The 21419-nt window shown below is 32.6% G+C and overlaps 1 protein-coding gene across 66 annotated transcripts in view; it reads right to left on the bottom strand.

The window, feature by feature from the left end:
- Window positions 1–21419, bottom strand: part of rims2b (regulating synaptic membrane exocytosis 2b) — a 254049-nt gene that overhangs the window by 99883 nt on the left and 132747 nt on the right. For 44 of the 66 annotated variants that reach the window (XM_087294683.1, XM_087294651.1, XM_087294695.1 and 41 more), the window contains 5 exons: window positions 18344–18443; window positions 15900–16023; window positions 13234–13280; window positions 13025–13134; window positions 5212–5259 (listed from right to left, as the gene is read on the bottom strand). In XM_087294683.1, coding sequence (XP_087150809.1) covers window positions 5212–5259; window positions 13025–13134; window positions 13234–13280; window positions 15900–16023; window positions 18344–18443 — 429 coding nt within the window. Of the gene's footprint in view, window positions 1–5211; window positions 5260–9279; window positions 9449–13024; window positions 13135–13233; window positions 13281–15899; window positions 16024–18343; window positions 18444–21419 lie in introns of those variants that run through there. The other 22 variants (XM_087294697.1, XM_087294699.1, XM_087294701.1 and 19 more) reach the window with 3 other exon arrangements.

The following is a 21419-nucleotide window of genomic DNA, read 5'->3' as shown; positions in this document are numbered from 1 at the left end:
AATAATAATAATAAAATAAATAAAATAAAATAAAATAAAATAAAATAAAATTAAATTAAATTAAATAAAATTAAATTAAAATAAAATAACATAAAAAAATAAAAAAAATAAAAATAAAAAAAATAAAATAAAAATAAATAAAATAAAATATGTTTTGTGAATTTGGAGAAGGCATTCGACTGTGTCCCTCTTGGCATTCTGTGGAATGTGCTCTGGGAGTATGGGGTCAGAGGCGCTCTGTTTATGCAGGGTTGAGATAGCCCTTAACAGAATAGAAGTTTGGTTCACATTGCCGGCAATAAATCAGACTTGTTTCCAGTGCATGTTGGACTCCGGCAGGGCTGCCCGTTGTCACCAACTCTTTTCATAATTTTTATAGTTCAAGTATCTGGGGATTTCATTCATTCATGAGTTAGAGAAGGATGGTATGGTCGATGTACTAGTCCGTTGTGGTAAAGAATGAGCTAAGCCGAAAAGCAAAGCTCTGAATTTACCAGTCAATCTACGTTCCTATCTCACCTATAGTCCTGAGCTTTGGGTCATGACAGAAAGGACAAGATCTTGAATACAAGTGGCCTAAATGAGTTTACTTCACAGGGTGGCAGGGCGCACTCTTATAGGTAAGGTGAGGAGCTATGTCACCCGAAAGGATCTCGTAGTAGAGCCGCTATTCAAAATTGAGAGAAGTCAGCTTAGGTGGCTCAGGAATCTGTTTCAGATGCCTCCTAGACACCAACATAGGGAGGTGTTCCAGGCATGTCCCACTGGGAGGAGGCTGTGGGGAAGAACCAGGACACGTTGGAGGGAATATGTCACTTGGCTGGCCTGTAAGCGCCTCAGATCTCTCCATAGAAGCTGGAGTAAGTGTCTGGGAAGAGGGAAGTCTTTTAAGGCTGCTGCCCCTATGACCTGGCCCCAGAAAAGCGGACGAAAATAAAATAAAATAAAAAATATATTTTTTTTAAATAAAATAACCAAAACTTAAATTGAAAGTCAAATAAAATAAAATAAAATCAGTGAAAGGGAATAAAAACAATTACCACAACCAAAAACAAAATAAAGAATGTATTAAAAATACACTGATATATAAAAAATATATATAATAATAATAATTAATTAAACAAATCACATAGAAAAGAATGAAATGTGTGTATATATATATATATATATATATATATATTATAACGGCATATCAATGAAACTAAAACAACACTGTCATTTTATATGTACAGCCATGCGGTATTTAATAGTCATTAAAAATAGAAATGCTATTACCGTTTGTGTTAATAAGTCAAATTTGTTTTTTTATTCCATTTTATTAATAATTTTGAATTTATTATTCGAATTTAGCACATGCAAAGTACTACATAGTTAAAATGAAAATGCATATTGGCAGTATGTACATCAATCCGTAAACTTTAAACTGCATTTGACCCAGAATATTTGAGAGAAACCACTTGTCTATGCCACTGTATGCTACAGTAGGCTGCAGGTAATAGGATCTGAACAGTTGTGTGTGTGTTGTGAATCTGATTTGTGGAATTTTTCTGTCCCTCATTGGCTGGCCATGGAATGAGAGTGTGTCTGCCACAACTCTCGCCAAATCAGATCAAAATATTATCTGACAGACACTTTTAAAGCCTGGCAATCCAAGAGTAAATAAATAAATAAATAAATAAACAATAAATAAATAAATAAATAAATAAATAAAACAAAGAACAGACTAAGCAAAATAAATGTGACACAAAATAATAGTAAAAAATATGTATAATTATCTAATTTCAATCTAAACTATACATTTTTATTAAATGGAAGATAAATGAAACTTTAAAAAAATCTAATAAAAAAACTAAAGATTCAATCTTATGCATGCATCTATTGTTACATAGAAAACATGTTTAAACAGTTTAAACGGTTCAAACGGGAAAGGCAAAGACTTGGAAATGAAAACAGGATGGTTACAAAACATGGAGGACAAAAATTTTCAAAATATAGACATTTTCTCCAGTTATTTCTGTTTTTACAATGTTTGCTTTGGTCCTCTATGAACACTTTTGCATCATTCATAGTTAGAAATGTTCTGGCTTCGAAGCATTTGCCCTTCCAGATAACTAGAGCTAATAGAAACACCTATCTATAATGCACCATCACAGATAACCTATTATTCCTAAAGATACTCCAGTACTAAAACATGCAGCAAAGCAACAGAAAGTGCTCAATACAGACTACAGCAATCCAGGCCGCTACCATTGCAAAAACAGCAGGGGGAAAAAGGCTTCAGTCCAAACAAATTGTACCAATTGATTATTGTCCGTATGTGTTTTTTATAGTTCTAACTATTAAAACTATAAATCTAACATCACTACAACCATTTCTGAAAACTACAGCAGCAACCAATAAAGGTACAACAGCTGAATATTAAATCTTTAACAAGTTCTATTAGAGAATTAGTTTACTCATGAACTGAATATTCATAATTAATTCTCTTCTGTGTTGCTTCAAACCCATATTATTTTTTCCTCTGTGGATAACGAATGAAACACAAATGATAAATGTAAAAAGTTTTGATATTACACATGGAGCAAGTAATTAAAAAAATATTTTATTATCATTTTGGTTAATAATGCATAAGCATTTGTGTTCCACAGTGGAAAATAAGTCATACGGGTTTGACTAAACATTACGGTACAATTTGTTTATTTATCTATGAGGTTTAGTGAAATGTTCTACATTGGAAAATGCAATTATCTTGAAAGTGTGATAATTAGAATACCGTATCTCTTCACTGTAACACAGAACATAATATTTGATACAGCTGATGATTTTTTTACACTTTTCTTTACTTGCAATTTCTAGTAACACTATACAATAAGGTTTATTTAACATTGTTAAACAAAAATCACATGACATGAACTTAAAATAATTGGTAACACTTTATTTTGGTGGTCCATTTGAGTATTAGTAGACTGTCTGCTTAATATATGTTGATATTGCTACGTCAACATACATTTAATTGACAATAAGAAACATTTTAAGTACATATCAACTTACACTAAGCCTAACCCCAACCTAACGAGAAGGGTATAAACAGGGGTTGGAGCCAGCTCCAATAGGGTGGGCTTTGGAGCTCCAAGTGGGCTGTGCAAACCTTATTTAGTCGTATTTAGAGTTTTATTGTGCTTTATGAATGTGTACACCCAACCCTAAACCCAACCTCACAGTAACCTGTTGTGTTTTATGAACGTCTATACCTAAACCCAACCCTAAACCTAACTTCACAGTAACCTGATAAACCCAACCTACTTGTGGTTTAAGTCCCTCCCACTTGGAGGTTACCCAACCTAATTGCGGTGTAATCCCTCCCACTTGCAGGTCTCCGGGCTGCAGCGATACCTACTTGAACCTAACAGTCTACTTATAATCTAATGAGATATAGTTGGCATGTAAATGCAATGTAATCATATCAATCAAAATAAAGTGTGACCAAATAATTAGTTATACTTTAAAAATAAAATGTTGTAATTAACAACATTAAAGAAAAATAATTAACATGACCTTTAAATAAGCCTTGTTGTAATGTTAATTTCAAAACTTAACTTTCATTTGATCACATTAGTTTGATCACTGTAAACAAAAATGAAAATGAACATTAAAAACTGTAAAACAACATCAACAGGATAATAAATACTACACAGAAAAATCATGTGAAGGTTTTATTTATAATATTTACAGTATTTAATCATAGCAACAATTCAAACCTTATTGTAAAGTATTACTTATTAAGAAATGAAAAAAGTAAACTAAACTGCCAAAACATATGCATTTCATGCAAAATTAAGTTTTTAAAATATAACACAAATATAAAGTTCCATGTTACGTGATATCTGCCTATAAAGAAACCTGATAAATAATGAATATTTAATAAACAAAAACTGATTTTTTTTTAAGTAGCACATTTAAAAATAGAGTAAAACCAATATTCCTCTTAAAGAAAAAACGTAGTTCATTCTGACACCTGTTTCACACCACAAGTGCAAGCAGAATGTAAGCAGCACATGTTTTTTCGGAATCCATGTGAAGAGATTATAGCTTTCATACTGCCCGCAGAAGCAGTGCATCAGCAGCAGTTTGCTATCCGCTTGTTAAGTGGTGACGAATGTAATACTGTTTCCGGGTCCAAGCCGCCATTCATTTGAGTGGAAAAATCATTCGTTTATGATCACGTTTTATTCCTATCACACATTAAAGTTAATTTTATATAAAGTCATAGTGCGCTGCTCACACTCAATTAAAGTGGCAGTGCATTGATAGTGACCAAAAACATTTAAATGGCAGTTTAAAGTAGCAATTTTACCCAATAAATGCATCGAAAAGATCTTGAGATTTTAATATAGTCAATTAAATTAACTTAAATTATTGAAAACGACAACAAATATTTATTTGGGCCAAATTTGAAACAATTTTAGCATTAGTTATTCTTAGTATACACTAGTTTGATCATGTATACCTTAAATATTATAACTATACTGTGAACATATTATTATAACCATAGGCCTACATCATCCTGACAATCAAAAACAAACTGATATGACATCACAGGCGATTGTTTTCTGACTGCGTGCACCTGAAAAGACATGAATGACACTCCTCATGGAGCTTGAAAAGCAGACAGTTCAGAAAACAACATAGGAGGAAGTTGCAGCAGGCCTTGATACAGATAAAAAGTTTTAAAAAAGTGTATTTATAGATAGATAGGTCACTAGAATAGACTGAAATAGATCTGTGCAGCAGCTGCCGATGAGCTGGCTCGCTGCAGACGCAGTCAGTGTGAAAAGCAAACGCCGGCGCACTGCTTCTGCTCTCCCTGCATGCTGCACACGCACTGCTCAGGCTCTGCTTGCACTTGCGGTGTGAAACAGGCTTGAATATCTCAAGCCTCAGCAGGGTTTCAATTAAGGAAAAATCTGACCGTAACAATAAAACAGCTCTTATTAATTATAAACCGCGAGGCCAATGACATATATCTTTAAAAGATTAAAAGTGAACCAAACAGTAAAAAAAGAGAAACTTTTCCTGCAGTGCATTTTCCAAACAACGCACAGAGAGAGATAGAGAGAGCGAGAGAGAGAGTAATGAGGGACTGAGAAAGACTGCCAGAAACGAAAGAAAAGACTGAGCAGAGAAAGAAAGAGAGAAGTCTGACGATGTTACCTGGACCCTAGGGACAAAAGCCGTGGTTCTTCTACTAAGGCATGGACTCTGGATAAGCAAAATTAACAAAGGAAACAAAAGCAATACAACTAAACCAAAAATGCACAGAGGCACACAAACCAAACCAACCCACATGAGAAGAGATTTAGCCTAACTGAGTGACAAGAGGCAGCATTTATTCATTCAGCAAATGCTTCACGCACAAACATTAGGAAAATTAGATGAATAACATATGCGCTGACATAGGCAAAATAATTTAGAGTACAGTAAGTATTATTATAAGCTTCACAGAAAGCAAGACACATGTTGGTAAGCACAATACAGCTTGTCTAGAATTTGTTTAAACATTTAATTTTTCAGAATTCGTATGGTAAGATTTTTTTACATTTTGTGATGATGATTTGAGACCTTAAGACGTTTTGTTTTGCTTATGTATTTTTTAATTTTGCCATTTCATCTAAACAACAGCATTTATCAAGCTGAGTTTTTTTGAAAATCTGTTCATGTCGAAATACAGTCTAAAGTGAAAGTAAATGGGCAAAAGTGTAAAACTGGGAAAGGCAACCATTACATTGAATCCAAATTAATTTTAAAAAAGAAAAAAAGAGAACAATCACAGCTCTCAGCTAAATATGTTTGATAAAACAGTGAAAATAATTACAATATAAAACTCTTTGATAAAACATCACCTTGGAATTTTAAGGTTCTATCAGCGTTCTAAACAATTTGGAGATATTGAGTTTCAAATTTTTCGCATTCCATATAGCAAACAATATATGTGTAACAGTTCTCTTTCATACATTAACATGACAGAGGCTCTAAATGTAAATGTATCTAAATTCTCTTAAATGTGCAAATTGGAGTAAAAAATAAACAGGGCAAATGCAGATAGTACCTTCTAGTTCTAAGAAGTCATTTTTTGATGAAATTATATGATTCTGTCTGGCAGATTATTAACTGAAGCATTACTTTTCAAGAAATACAATCAGTCAGCTTGTCAATTAAACCCCCACGTATAAAAAGTTCTAGCAATATGTTTAGTTCGAAAAAGTAATTTTTTTTTTGTTTTTACTATAATATTTATTTAATTTTTTAGAATGAATATGTTTGTTTTTGTTTAAATTAAGCATAAAAGGCTGTGCTAAATATTTTGTCCAGTGCAGATGTTAATTTTATGTAATTAATATGTTATTAAATTATATGCTTTATATGATTTATTGAATTATAGTTATTAAATTAAGTGAATTAAATTAAATATTAACCCTTTAAGGCTTAATCTCAAATTTAAAGACGTTGAAGGAAAACAGACAATGAGCTATTGAGTTTAATGAACAAAAAAGTTTCACTGACTAATATATATATATATATATATATATATATATATATATATATATATATATATATATATATATATATATATATATATATATATATAACAAACAAATATAGATACAAACAAAAATAAAAATATTTGACATTTAATATAGAATATTTTTAAATAACTGTCTTCAACAATGTAAAATGTAACATTTCATTTCTTTCATGTCAAAAAGCATCACATTTACCCACATCTTTTCAGTTTCAGGTTTCTGTTCAATTTTATGTGGTGCAGCATTGTTTAGTCTCTTCAGATTTTGTGTTTCTTTCTGATCTTCCCAACTGTCAACAAAGTAATCCGGCGAAATGACAAAGAAAGCTGATGCTGATCCTCGTGCATGCATTCGAAATGCTGATTGACTCACAGAAAGAACCTTATAGAGCCAAGCTAGAGTTCGACTTTATAGATAAAACCTTTTTTTGTTGTTTAAATAAGTCTTAAAATGTTACAACATATATAAAAAAGCATCACATAATGTAAATGAGCTGTTATTTAATAAGAATTTCAATAACTCAATTTTGACAAAAATGTCTGATAGAACCTTATAATTCTAAGGTGATGAAAAATAATAATAGGGTTTCAATACAATTCAACCTAATAATTAAGCATTATGCAAAACACATTCAGGAAAACATGGCAAACATCAATGCTTGTTTGATCTGTGAGCTGCACGGACCACTTGGGATCAAGCAGTTGAAAATATGGTAAAACCCATGCTTAACATTTAAGAACTATTTCCAAGTTTGCATTCATAGGGCCCTATCAAACACCCGACGCAATATGGCGCAAGGCGCGACACAATTGTTGTTTGCTAGTTTTAGCTTGGCGCAAGAGTCGTTTTGACGTTTTGCACCACGCTGTTTAAATAGCAAATGCATTTGCGCTCAAATATGTTCTGGTCTAAAAAGGCAGGTGTGTTGAGGTGTATTGTTGGCGCATTGCTATTTTGAAAAATTATAATAGATTTTTCAATAGACCAGAACAAAGCCAGTCTATTGTCCAGCGCAGAGCGCGTTAGTTGTGTGCCTCTCTTACACACTGCTTAATACACACAAGATGTAGAGCAATACACAAATATCTTTACATAGGAAAAATAATTTAAATATTAAGGATATATATAGGATATAATAAGTATATATATATAGGATATAAATATAAAGGATTAAAATATTACAAAACATTATTTTCTAGCCTACATAAATATAAAAACTACTGCTTTTATGCTATCTTCGTCTCGGGAGGCTTTTTCAGTTAATTCATAACAATTTGCTTTTGTATAATGTTATTATTATTAGCAGTATTATTTATTATATCTATATTTATATTTGTTTTATTTAAAAAAGCTTAGATTTGCCCAGCTGTCAGGTTTTAGACCAAATGGGGCATAGCATGTGTATTATTATATAATTCAGTTTTTTGACCACACTTCCTTTTAATTGTTTATTTATTCGTTTGCTGGAAATTAGAACTGAATTTAGAAATAGTTTTGAAACAAATATTTGCCCTTAACAAACAAAATAATTTATTTATAGGCTAATTGATGTCTGTGCGTACAAGGTTTCCCTATCCACGAGAGCTCTGTTTAACTGATTTCTTGCAAGTGAAACGCTCAGTTTTTCCACTTACACTAACTTTGTGTCATGTAAATAGCAAATGCATCATGGCGCGACACAGGGGAATTAAAGGGAATGGGAGATGATTGGTTTATTCTTAAAACACACCTATAACTCATTAAGAAAATAAGTTCAACCCTTTTAGACCATGCGCCACGGCGCAAAGCAGATTTTTCCGTCCTTATATTAGCAAAAGTGGATTCTGACACCCCCTGAATGTGTTTGTGCCCTGAGCTTTGCGCATGGACCGTCAAAATAGAGCCCATAGTGTTGCTTTTATGACATAAACAGGCAAAAAGAAACACGAGCAGTTAAATATGTATTATATGCTCTTATGTTATATGTTTAATAGAATAAATGTAACTTCTTAAATGAATATCTTGTATATTCTGGGATTTTGCTTTGTTATTGAAAATTCAAATAATTAATAAAATTGTCAAAATACAATTAAAAATAATAGTTGATTTAGTATTTATATTTAATGACAAAAAAAGCTAAATATATAAAAAATAGATATCTAAATATAAAGAAATAACTATTTAAAACAGCATTTGATGGCTTCTGTAAAACTTTAGTCAGGGTTGAGACAGCAGAATCATCTAATTTTGCAATGTAACAACTATATTGGTGTGTGTTTCTTTTTAATGTCCTGTAATACAAAAGGTCTGGTTCATACTTGTTAAACCATAATGTTACCATTTGTTTAAAAGTAATGCACTTTATTTGAAAGTGATTTTTTTTCTTTCCCAATCTTCCCACATAGACAACAACACAAATATGTGTTTACTAATCTTACTTCACCATTTAGGATAAATCTCCCTCATCTCAAATGAAAATAAAACAAATTTACAACAGCGCAAACCATAATAATACACTAAAGCATTGCCCGGACAGAAGAACACATACACTTCAGTGCAAAAAACAGAACAAGCACATGTATTATTATCAAAATGTTTAACAAATTCAGTCACCATTGCTACAGCTCATTCCCCTTACAAACATTTAAAAAAGAATAACAATATTGTTTTTTTTTTCACACCTAACATATGAATGCACAGTAACCTGGATGAAACTTACCTGACCGATGCCTCGGTTACTGAGACTGATCATGCAAGCTGTGTCAGTTATTTATCTGCTTCCTCTACTCTGAAACTGCCGTTAAGATCAAGGTTGGTTGTTTTAAGTATGCAGGAAAAACTTCAGCGAAAAGTACAGTAGGTCTCCGTTCAAGGAACTGACTTTATCTAACATCCTGATCCAGCAGCGCTGTGATCTGACCTGTTCAGTCTACGTCAATCGGGTAACAAGCTTGAAAACTAATAATACTTCTTCCGCTTCAGGGATTCCTTCCTTTGAGAATCCAAGCTGTTCTCTGACGGACACTGTCTGGGACTGACCACACAACTGTCTAGAATCACAAAATGAACCTGCTGCAAACCAACAAATGTAATACAGGAGGTTTGTGCACAGCCAGCTATATACTGTATAGGGTTGTCAACCGATACTTAATTGCTATTAATCGCATGGGTTAACTATAGTGATTAATCGCAATTAACCTTAAATTAATAAAATGGTGTATTTTAAAACAGCATAACAAGAACATCATTAACTTACATGCACGCAATAAAGAACTAAACAAAAGGTAATACTGAAAACGACTTTTTTTTACCCATTTATTTTGTATAAAAAAATGTTATGTTTCAGTTTTATATTGTGTGGCCTTAAGTCACCGCTGTTGATGTTATGCAGTTTTAAAATGAAACATCAATTTAAGGTACATTCACGACAGATTAAAAGTGCAATTAAGTTGCGTTTAATCACAAGTTAACTCATGTGATTAATCAAGATTCAATTTTATATACAAAAGAAAATATACATGTACATATACACATTTTCAAATGAGTATATGAAGAGTTTAGATGCAAAAACCTCTAAAAGCCGTTTGAAATTTCCTTTAAAACAAGCATTTTTACCAGGCTCCTGCATGTAGGTTCAGTAAAATCAAGCTTATGGCAAAGATTACACTCTTTTAAAAGTTTTTAAAATGAAATAACTCAACATTAACATAGGAATCTGAAAAAAATGCAAATTTTCTATGAAAATGTCAGACGGCACTTAGGAGGTTTTTGCATCTGAACTTTTTTTGCATCTAGAGTATACAGTGTATATATATGTATGTATATATATATATATATATATATATATATATATATATATATATATATATATATATATATATATATATATATATATATATCGTCGCCGTGTGCGTACTGAAGAGCGGTGTTGTCATGCGCGTTCTGATCAGCGGTGTTGTTGCATGCTTACTGAAGGGCGGTATGTGTCGCGGGGGCACTTTTGATCATTTTGGAAGGCACTTTCTATCCATGAGTAAAAAGGGCATGTGCACTGCACAGGTTGAGCCCTATGTGTGCACGTGCCTGTACCCTGGTATATATACAGTTGAAGTCAGAATTATTAGCCCCCCTTTCATTTTTTTTCTTTTTTAATTATTTCCTAAATGATGTTTAACAGAACAAGGAAACTTTTACAGCATGCCTTGTAATATTTTTTCTTCTGGAGAAAGTCTTATTTGTTTTATTTCGACTTGAATAAAAGCTATTATTACAAGCTTAAGTTATTATTTTTTAAACACAATTTTAAGGACAAAATTATTAGCCCCTTTAAGCAATCTTTTTATTTTGATAGACTACAGAACAAACCATCATTATACAATAACTTGCCTAATTATCCTAATCTACCTAGTTAACCTAATTAACCTAGTTAAGCCTTTTTAATGTCACCTTAAGCTGTATAGAAGTGTCTTGAAAAATATCTAGTAAAATAATATTTACCGTCATCAAGCAAAGATAAAAGAAAACAGTTATTAGAAATGAGTTATTAAAACCATTATGTTCAGAAATGTGTTGAAAAAATATTCTCTCTATTAAACAGAAATTGGGGAAAAAAATAAACAGGGGGTCTAATAATTCAGGGGGGCTAAAAATATACACATACCAGGGGTATTCAATTGGCAGCCCGAAGGCAAAACCCGGCCCCCGAGGCAATTTGTTCCGGCCCTCCAAATACTGTGACATGTTGCGTCTTTTCTGCACACAATTTCATTATTTCCAATACTGCGATCACGTACCGACACACTTGTGCCCTCCAGGTGCACACAACAGAAATGATGTCACACTGTAGTGGTGGAAATTGTGCGTGGCTTTCAGCGCAATGTAATCAAAAGACACGTTAGACGAATTAATACAAATTATGAAAATGATTGTGTGTATGAACGCTGACAATAACACCAGTTCTTTAAAATTCTTAGCTAATATATTTCTCAAATTAACATTAGACAAATACAATTTTTTATTTATTCCTATTTTTATTTATTTACTCATTGTTCTGTCATTTATTTTCATTGTAAAATTATCACTCATTTTTAAATCAAAAACCTTTTCATTTATTTTTAAGTCCAAAGAGAGAAATGCACTATTGTTTTTTTTTTTTATGGATATTTTGTGCTGTGTTTGTTTACCGAGGAGCAATAAACAACACTTTAAAATATGAGCAGTTTTCTTGTGATTTTCTAAACTAGTACTGTTTTGAATTTCATAAATGCATAATAATCATGATAACCGTGAAACCATGATTATTCTTCAGACTATAATCGTACAACCAAAATCTATAATCGTTGCATCCCTAATTGTTACGCAGTTCAAAACATAACATATAATTGTGTTAGAATGTAGAAGAATCCTACTTGAGCAATACACTGATCTTGTTGTGCTTCGAAATACAACATTTGAATATGTTGGTTAAAAATGTCACGTTGTGCAATCATGTTATGTAGTTTTTAAAATACAACATTTTAACGTTTTAAATGTAGAAGAAGGTCAACGTGGGTGTTTTAAGAAGCAAAAATACAGCATACAGGCTCCTACAGTATATTGCTGTTATGTCAGGAAATAGGAAAACCAATTTAATTTGTCCTGTATAGAATACAACAACCCTTAAGCTCAGCATCTCCAATAAAAAGCGGAATTGGTGAACACAAAACAGAGTTAGAACAGATAAACATCTCAATTTTGAAATGTCAAAGAAATCCATATTTTCTTAGACAAGTTTTCAAAACGATTTATTCCTGTGATTGCAAAGCTAGCAAATTTTCATTTCTCCAGTCCTCAGTATCATATCATTCTAAAGACATCATTCAGTATGCCGAGTTGATGCTTAAGAAACATTTCTGATTATTTTCAGTGATTAAAAACCATGCTTTTTAAATACATTTTGCTCACAGTATATTTGACATAAAAAATAATACATTTATTTATATTAGAAATATTTTGTGACCTTTTAAATATATTTGCTGCGTTCAAATTAATGTATTCTTGAAAAGTAAATTATTAATCAATTAATTATTTGATAAAAATAAATAAATAAACCTTTCAGACCCAAATAATTTGAATAGTAGTGTAAATTGCCTACATTCTTGATGTTGGAAAACAAAAAATACAGTCCATTTCTCAACTCAACTTAAGGAGTTTTCTCATTTTATCAACCAAAACCCTTTTGTCTTTTGATCCGAGCCAATATCTCTGATAAATAAACAGTATAAACTGGCAAAATGTCCAATGATGTAGCTAAATAATGGCTAAACCTCAAAGTTCAACACTACAACAATTTTATCAATGATTCACACAACCAAATAAAAGCTAAATAAAGAGATCAGCAAACATGCAGCACATTTGAAAAACAAACAAACAAACAAACAAACAAACAAACAACCTAACAAACAAACAAACAGAGTGGTACTCACTGAGAGCTGTCCAGACAGATACTGAGAAGTGTCCCGGAGCATGCCGGGACTCATGGGGGACGTGACTGAGATGGATGGGCCCATTTTTTGGGATTCAAAGGAACTTGAACCTGAAAAGTAGGTAAAGAAAATTTAGATATTGATTATCCTGTTATTAAAGGGTTTTATATACTGTATCAAAAAAACAAAACAAAACAAAAAAAACATACTTGATTCAAGTTGTCCATGTGTGCTCTCTGGTATTCTAGGGACATCTCTGCAAGGAAAGAGTAAAGAACATGTTAATGACAGCAGTAGGATGCAAATAACTGAATGTCGAACTAAATTGCATTAAGACTACAGTACATGTCAAAAATTAATTCTTTAGATAAAGAAAAACACTTTAGCAATCATTCAGCATACTAAAATCCTCACTGAAGGATTGTGACAACACAAGGTGCTGTTGTGCTTTGCATAATATTAAAATTACTTAATCTTAACTATCATTTTCATTAATTAATCAGCCACAATGACAGCAATAATGAATAATTAGAATGGAAAAAGAATAATTAAGAAACAAGAGCTCCCAATCTAACACTCTGGGCTCTATTTATCCATGAGCAGAACGCAAAACGCAGGGCGCAAACGCTTTCAGGGCGTCTCAGGACGCGTTTTTGCTAATTTAAGGATGGGAAATCTGCCTTGCGCCGCGGCGCATGGTCTAAAAGGGTTGAGTTTATTTTCCTAATGAGTTATAGGTGTGTTTTAAGAATAAACCAATTAGAGTCTCATCTCCCATTCCCTTTAAGAGTCAGCTGCGTTGCGCCAAGAGCGCATTCGCTATTTACAGGACACAAAGTAAGTCTAAGTGGAAATAATGAGCATTTCACAAGCAAACAGTTAACAGTTAACAGTTTTTTTAACAGAAAACTGTTAAACAGAGCATCTACTGCGTGAGAATGAGAGATAATGGATCTACTTTCACTTTCGCTCTTGGATAGGGAAACCTTTACGCACAGACATCAATTAGTCTATAAATAAATACTTTTGTTTGTTAAACGCAAATATTCGTTTCAAAACTATTTTTAAATTCAGTTCTAATTTCCAGCACATGAATAAATGAATAATAATAACAAAAAGTGCTCAAAAACCTGAGTTAAATCCTAAAACACATGCTTTGCCCCATATGGTCTAAAACCTGGCAGGTGGGCAAATCTAAGCTTGTTTTTAATAAAACAAATATAAATATGGATATAATAAATAATACTGCTAATAATAATAACAAAATTATACAAAAGCAAATTGTTATGAATGAACTGAAAAAGCCTCCCGAGATGAAGAAGACATAAAAGCAGTGATTTTTCATATTTATGTAGGCTAGAAAATAATGTTTTGTAATATTTTAATCCTTTGTATTTATATTCTATATCTATTCTTATTATATTCTATATATATCCTTAATATTACATTTTTTCATATGTAAAGATATTTGCCTATTGCTCTCTTGTGCGTATTAAGCAGTGCGTAAGCGAGGCGCAACTCTGCGCCGGAGTTTAGACCGAGTTAGTTTTGGTCTAATGAAAAATCTATTATAGTTTCTCAAAATAGCAACGCGCCAGCGGTCCGCCTCAGTACGCCTTCCTTTTTAGACCAGAACACCTATGGGCGCACAAATGAGCGTTAATGCATTTGCTATTTAAACAGCGTAGCGCAACGCCTCCAAACGACTCTTGCGCCAAGCTGAAACTACCAAAAGACTATTGCGCCGCGCCTTGCGCCACACTGCGCCGGATGTATGATAGGGCCCTCTGTCTTTCGAAGCGGCCATTTTGCCATTTAGCCTTGGTTACAACAAGTAACAGCTTGGTTACTGCATTTGACATACTGTAAGTGATGGTCAGTTGACGAGAGGAAAAGGAACAAAATGGCACAAAATAACAGACTAACCATAACAATACCCAAAGTGGGAATAGAATATGGTAAAAAAAAAAAAAAAAAAAAAAAAAAAAAAAAGATACAGTATAAAACATTACATTTGTTAAATGAAAACTAAATTTTAATGCATAAATATTGCATGAATTGCATGACAAATATATTTGTATATATATATATATATATATATATATATATATATATATATATATATATATATATATATATATATATATAGTCCTGACAATTAGTAAAAACAAAAACTGCCCCAATTAGCCCCAAAATCAGTTTTTTAGATCAGATTAGGACATTAACAACACAAAAAAAAACAAGCACAAAACTGACATGGCACATTTTAGAGAAGATACCATCAACAGTTCGTTATAATAAAGTAATTTGACTGTATAGGGTGTAAAAAACAACCAATTATTTACTTATTTATTTAAAAATTTCCCATTATTTACGGTTGTGAATCGCATTAAAATTCTACTCTACGGTTTAAAAAAGTGACTTTTATTGGCATTTTAGTAGTTTGAAATATGCTTGAGAAACATTATATTGAGCAATAAGTCTTTATAAGTCTTATTACTTTTTTATAAAAATCACTTTATCAAACTTTTCAATGTTAAAAGTTGTTGATAGAAAAATCAAGGTCACACAATGCGATTCAAAATCATAAATAAAATATTAAGAAAACATTAAAAAACATACAAAATTATTTAAAAAACATTTAGCATTTAGCTGCACAGTATATCACTGAAATCAAGTGTTTTCCTAAAGCGTGAGCAGAGTGTGCGTGTGTGTGTGTGTGTGTGTGTATGAGAATACAAGCATTCATATGTTGAGCTCCCACAGGCTATCCTTCTTCATAAACCTCCATTGTCAAAGAAAATGTGCTCTGTGTCCGTGAACTGACACGTTGAGTACTGGTCAGAGTAATGATCCATCACCCGCTTCAACTCACCCAATGGGCCGTGAGACCACCAGCTCCACCTGGGGCTCTGGCTTGGATTCTAGAATGATATTGTAAACTTCCTTGAATGTGGCTCCTTGCAAAACTCTCCCGTTCCACTCCAGAACCTGATCACCTGAAGACAGACACGACAAAGCATGTCTAGACAAGGGAGTATGTTCTAGACTTAAATGTGCATGTTAAAGGAGAAGGGTGAAGTTAAGGAATTCTTCACATATACCTTTTTATTCTGTCATTTCCTTGCTCTCATGAACTTAGAAACTCAAATGAAGATTTAGGGTCCTACTGTATCATATTTGTTATGTGGAATATGAGAAATCTTTTTTTATATCATGCACACACAGAAATATCCACACTATAAACATATTTAAACTATACAATATTATTATTGTATAGTAGAATGCATTTCTCAAAGTCATACTACTACTACCTACTACTACTACTACTACTACTACTACTAATAATAATAATAATAATAATAATAATTAACATTTTTTTTCTGTTTAATAGAAAAATAGTATCATAGCGTTCTACAAATAATTATTTATAATTGCTAAAGGTGCAGTATTAAAATTTGACACCCAGTAGTTGAACTAGGTATTACATTCCTGGACCAAAACAAATGCAAATGCAGGTTGCCAGAGTGATGACCAACAGGCTGATTTAAGGCTGATTTAAACCGTGTTCTTAATAAAAGCAACGTCACACAATAGAAGGGATATTTTCCATATTAAAAGGGTTTTTGTTCTAACCAATCTCGAATCGATATATTAAAAGCGGCCTCTATTTTTCATCGGTGAACAACAGCATAAACTGACTGTGTTTACCTCAGATAAACCTCATGTGCTTTATTCAGTTCTAAATTCTAATAATGTTAGTTTGAATGCCATTTTACATGACATTTATAGCCATACCACTGAAAGCAGCAGCACATTGTTTACCTCAGATCTTGAAAATTGAATAAACCGGTTGAAATTGAACTTCTGTGCAAGCCAACACTTATCAGTGATTCAGCATGTAAATTTAATAATGTTAAAGAGGTTTACTCTGTAATAATTAGACTATAACCCTTACCATTTTGTGAGTGAGTGCATATTTTGTTCTTCTGAATCGCAGAAATAAATGTCTGTCTTTTTTCATCATGTAAACAGAGAATTTGCTTATCATTACAAATCTCGTCACACAGCATGTTGTTAGGACAAGAGGTTACCTGCTCACCTAATGTTTACATTCATAATATGTATATCATTTGCTAATTATAACCACATGTGGAACTCTGAATCTGCATCTCATTTCGGAGTTTGCTACTGTCCACCGGAGGTCGCATTTCAGTCACGGGCACATGCTTTGAGATCCTTTTTGAATAAATGAATGAAATTTGCAGTTTTCCGGGGTGCTGAAATATAATTGGCTAAAGTGGCATTGGAGGAGTTAAAGGGAGCAAATCAAAGACAGTGTTCCAGCATGGAACGCCCATTTTAAAAGCAAAATATCTGACTTTAGCATTGTTTTTCAGATAGACAAGAATGCTCACTTGGCATGTTCCTTAAATATCTGCAATCATATTATGGTATTTTTATGCTTTAGAAGAGCATAAAAACTTACATACAGCACCTTTAAATAAAATTAAAGAGTTAGTTCAACACAAAAGAAGATATTTTAAAGAAAGCTGAAAACCTGTAACCATTTACTACTATTGTGGCAAAAACAAGCACTATAGAAGTCAATGGTAACAGGTTCCCAAAGGTTTAAAGGGTGAATAAATTATGACTTATATTTTGTGGGCGAACTGTCTCTTTAATCATAATTTACTATGCCAAAAAACAAAATCACTTTAGAACATTTTTATTCAGGAATGAACGAGGGAATAAATAAATTACTATTAAAATAAAATAGCTGAATATTCTTTAAAAACACTAAAGAAGAAAATCAAATATTAACCATAATATTCATTTTTAATGGTAATGAAAAGAAAGAAAAGACTAAACTTTGATGCTTTATAAAGACATCCTAAAAATATAAATTCATTTAAATATAAAATACAGCGATTTAACAGAAATACATACATTGAAGTTGTTAGAGATCATTTAAGATACTTCTGTCCGTCCATTAAAAGTACATTCCATTACTATGTGGGTCACACTTTATTTTGATGGTCCGTTTGTTAAAAGTTACATTGCATCTACATGTCAACTAATTCTCATTAGGTCATAAGTAGACTGTTAGGTTGGGGTTAGGGTTAGTGTAAGCGTAAATGTCTGTTGAACGAGCAGTATCAGTAGATATTAAGCAGACAGTCTACTGATACTGACATGGACCATCAAAATAAATTGTTATCAATTTGTAATCTTCAAAAGATTCTTAAACCCAATAAAGACAATCTATGTAAGAAAGACAGAATTTAGTTTAATTGTGAAGTGTACAGATGTGTTCACCTGGTCGTAGATGACCAACAGTGTCTGCTAGACTTCCACGTTTCACCTTCGTGATGAAAGCACAAAGTCTGCCAGACTCCGTCATCTTCCCTCCCACCACCTGCAATACAGACCAACCGCAATGCAGTTTATTTAAAACATGTTCAATTATGTTTTTAAGTACAAATGGAGTCTGCAAGGCTTATTAACTTATATAACTAAGTCATGCGTAGGGCCACAAAGAATCAGCACAATGTTTTGCTATTTCTACACGTAATTTTGTAGATAATCTGCAAATTTATGTGGAATGATTTTGGGAGTATCGTAACTAAAAAACTTAATGTATGAAATAAAAAATAATACACTTTTAACTGTTATTTGGTGTTTACAATTCAAATTCCAATTAGATCCACATATACATTGGTAAACAAAGCACATCATATAATACTGCGATAATTAATATATACAATAGTCATACAATATATCTCTTATTATATCAGACTGTATTGTAAATAAATCATATGAACATTTTCATAATAGTCAATAATATTAATAAAACTGAAAATGATCAAATTTAAATTTACACACATTTACCCAAGTAAATAAAGAGACTAAATGATGAGTGCAGATTCCATGTGGGCATAGTCATGAGTCATAATTTAAAGTTATGACTGTATGACCTCAAACTATGAAATTTATTTATATTATTATTTATTTATTTATTTATTTTATTTTTCATGCAAAGGTGCCTGGCAAGTGGTGTTTTTATTACAGGAAAGTTTGAAATATATAAATGACTAGTGAACTGCTAAATTGACATTTTCTGCATTGTTTTTAACAGTCCATACTTTAGAGAGAGAGAGAGAGAGACAGAGAGAGAGAGACAGAGAGAGAGAGAGAACAGAAAACAAACACAATAAATGCTACACATTTTGTACAGGGAAAATTGCTTGCTCAAATCAAATTAGTGGCGGCTTGGACCCGGAAACAGTTTTACATACGTCACCAACACGTTACCACTTAACAAGCAGATAAACTACAATGGAAAGATATTTACCACATAAATTAAAGCATGTGCATCAAAAAAGACATATGATTTTGCTTTATTAGTCTAATAACAAAAATGGCATTAAAGGGCAACTATTTTACCCCTTCAAGATATATGATAAGCAATTTATCTGTAGATTTATCTGTCTCCAGAATGTGTCTGTAAGGTTTCAGCTTAAAACACGCACCAGATTATTTATTGTAGCTTTTTAGAATGTAAGAATTTTCTGCTCTAAACACTATGTAGCTGTTTTTGTTGCCTGTGCCTTCAATGCTGGTGCTCCCTGCCCACCGTTCCCGCATGCCTGTCAGAATCTGCCTCAATCTCTGCCTCAGCTGTGTCAGATAAACAGCACAGTGACAGACATGAAGGAAGCAGATCTCACGTAACATTTGTGAGAAAAACTACAGTAAGAACTGTCTCACCCCAATATGACTGGCTGAGAGCCTTTAGAATAACCAAAACAACATTTTAGATGCAATGCGGTCGATTAGTTAGTTTGCCCATTAATGACATTAGACAGCACCTATGATGAAAATCATCTTTTGTTTGGGCAGAACTGGGTGTACGTATAGACGGTTGCTCTTATTGCAGCAATTTTCATTTTTTCTTTTCAATTTTGCCATTAGTTCCTCCGGAAATTACAATTTTCTTCACTTTGACTCATTGGCTGGAAACGGTGCTTTATTTGCAAACGGTTCATGCAATATTTTAGTTTTGTGAATGAATCTAGTTCACATTTTTGGATGAAAATATATTTTGACTGTTTTAAATAATGACTGTTAAAGTCATGTAAAGAATGACTGTTTTAAATTATGGTTTACACCAGGGCTTTTCAATTGGCGGCCCGAACCCGGCCCCCGAGGCAATTTGTTCCGGCCATCCAAATAGTGTGGCCAACACATCAAAAATAAATTTAGTTCAGTCGAAAAATAATCACTATAGTTATGAAGTGACGTACGTCTGTTTAATACAGCATGAGCTGTAGAGGCTGCGCAGAGCATGAGACACCATAAGCGAGTGGCGCCTGCCGAAAACATTTGGATGTGTTTGTCGAAAAGGCCTTTTTCACTATGCATTGGTATCATCAATAAGGATGCAACGATTAGCCGATTTCACTATTAACTGCGCTTTAATTCGGCACAGTTAACTAATCGTAACGGTTTCTCTAAGCTGCATTTTTGTTGCACGAAGTAGAAAACATCTCACAGTTCGAGTTGTGCGTGCCTTTCAGTGCAATGTAAACAAAAGATATGTTAAACGAATAATTAATAAAATGATTATGTATGCATAAACGCAGATGACAACAACAGTTAATCTAGCTTACATTTAATTTACCTAAATAGCTTAGCTTAAGCTTACATTTACATTAGACGTGACAACTGCGAAACCATATGATTATTTTTCAAACTATATAACAGTACAACCAAAATCTATAATTGTTGCATCTCTAATTTTTCTGCAGTTCAAAAAATAACATAAGAAGGTGTCTGAATGTAGATGAAGCTTACTTCAGCAATGACCTGCTTTTGTTGTGCTCTGAAATACAACATTTAAATGTTTGTAAAAAAAAAAAAAAAAAGTCTATTGTACTAAGCACTGATATTATGTAGTTTCAAAATACAATATATTAACATTTCAATGTAGAAAAAGCCAACGAGGGTGTCTTAAGGAATAATATGGCCAGGGCTTAATATTAACACCCGCCAACCCGCTAAATGCTGGTAGATTTCAGCGGGTTAAACAGTCACTCCTACAAGCCACTTTGGCTGGTTGAAAATTATCTTTAAGTTGTCTTAAAAGTCTTAAAAGTTTTCTTAAAAGCAGGCTTCGACTATAAAGATATGCATGCAAATGTGATCTTAGAATGGAGAAACAGCACAACAAAAATAATTGCGTTCGCGCGAGCAATAGAAAGCAGGTGAATATCGAATGAGCTGATGTAATGCGTGCGACTGTTTAAAATGTGTGCGCGCTCCACTTTCCTTGCTTGAAGCAACCATGCCTGGAACGCAACTGTAATTGGTTCTCTTTCATATAGACTACACA

The sequence above is a fragment of the Danio rerio genome, chromosome 19 (genome assembly GCF_052040795.2).
Source record: "Danio rerio strain M-AB ecotype USA chromosome 19, GRCz13ab, whole genome shotgun sequence".
Taxonomy (NCBI): Eukaryota; Metazoa; Chordata; class Actinopteri; order Cypriniformes; family Danionidae; genus Danio; species Danio rerio.
The sequence above is the reverse complement of the archived record's forward strand: the minus strand, read 5'-3'. Positions and strand labels throughout refer to the sequence as shown.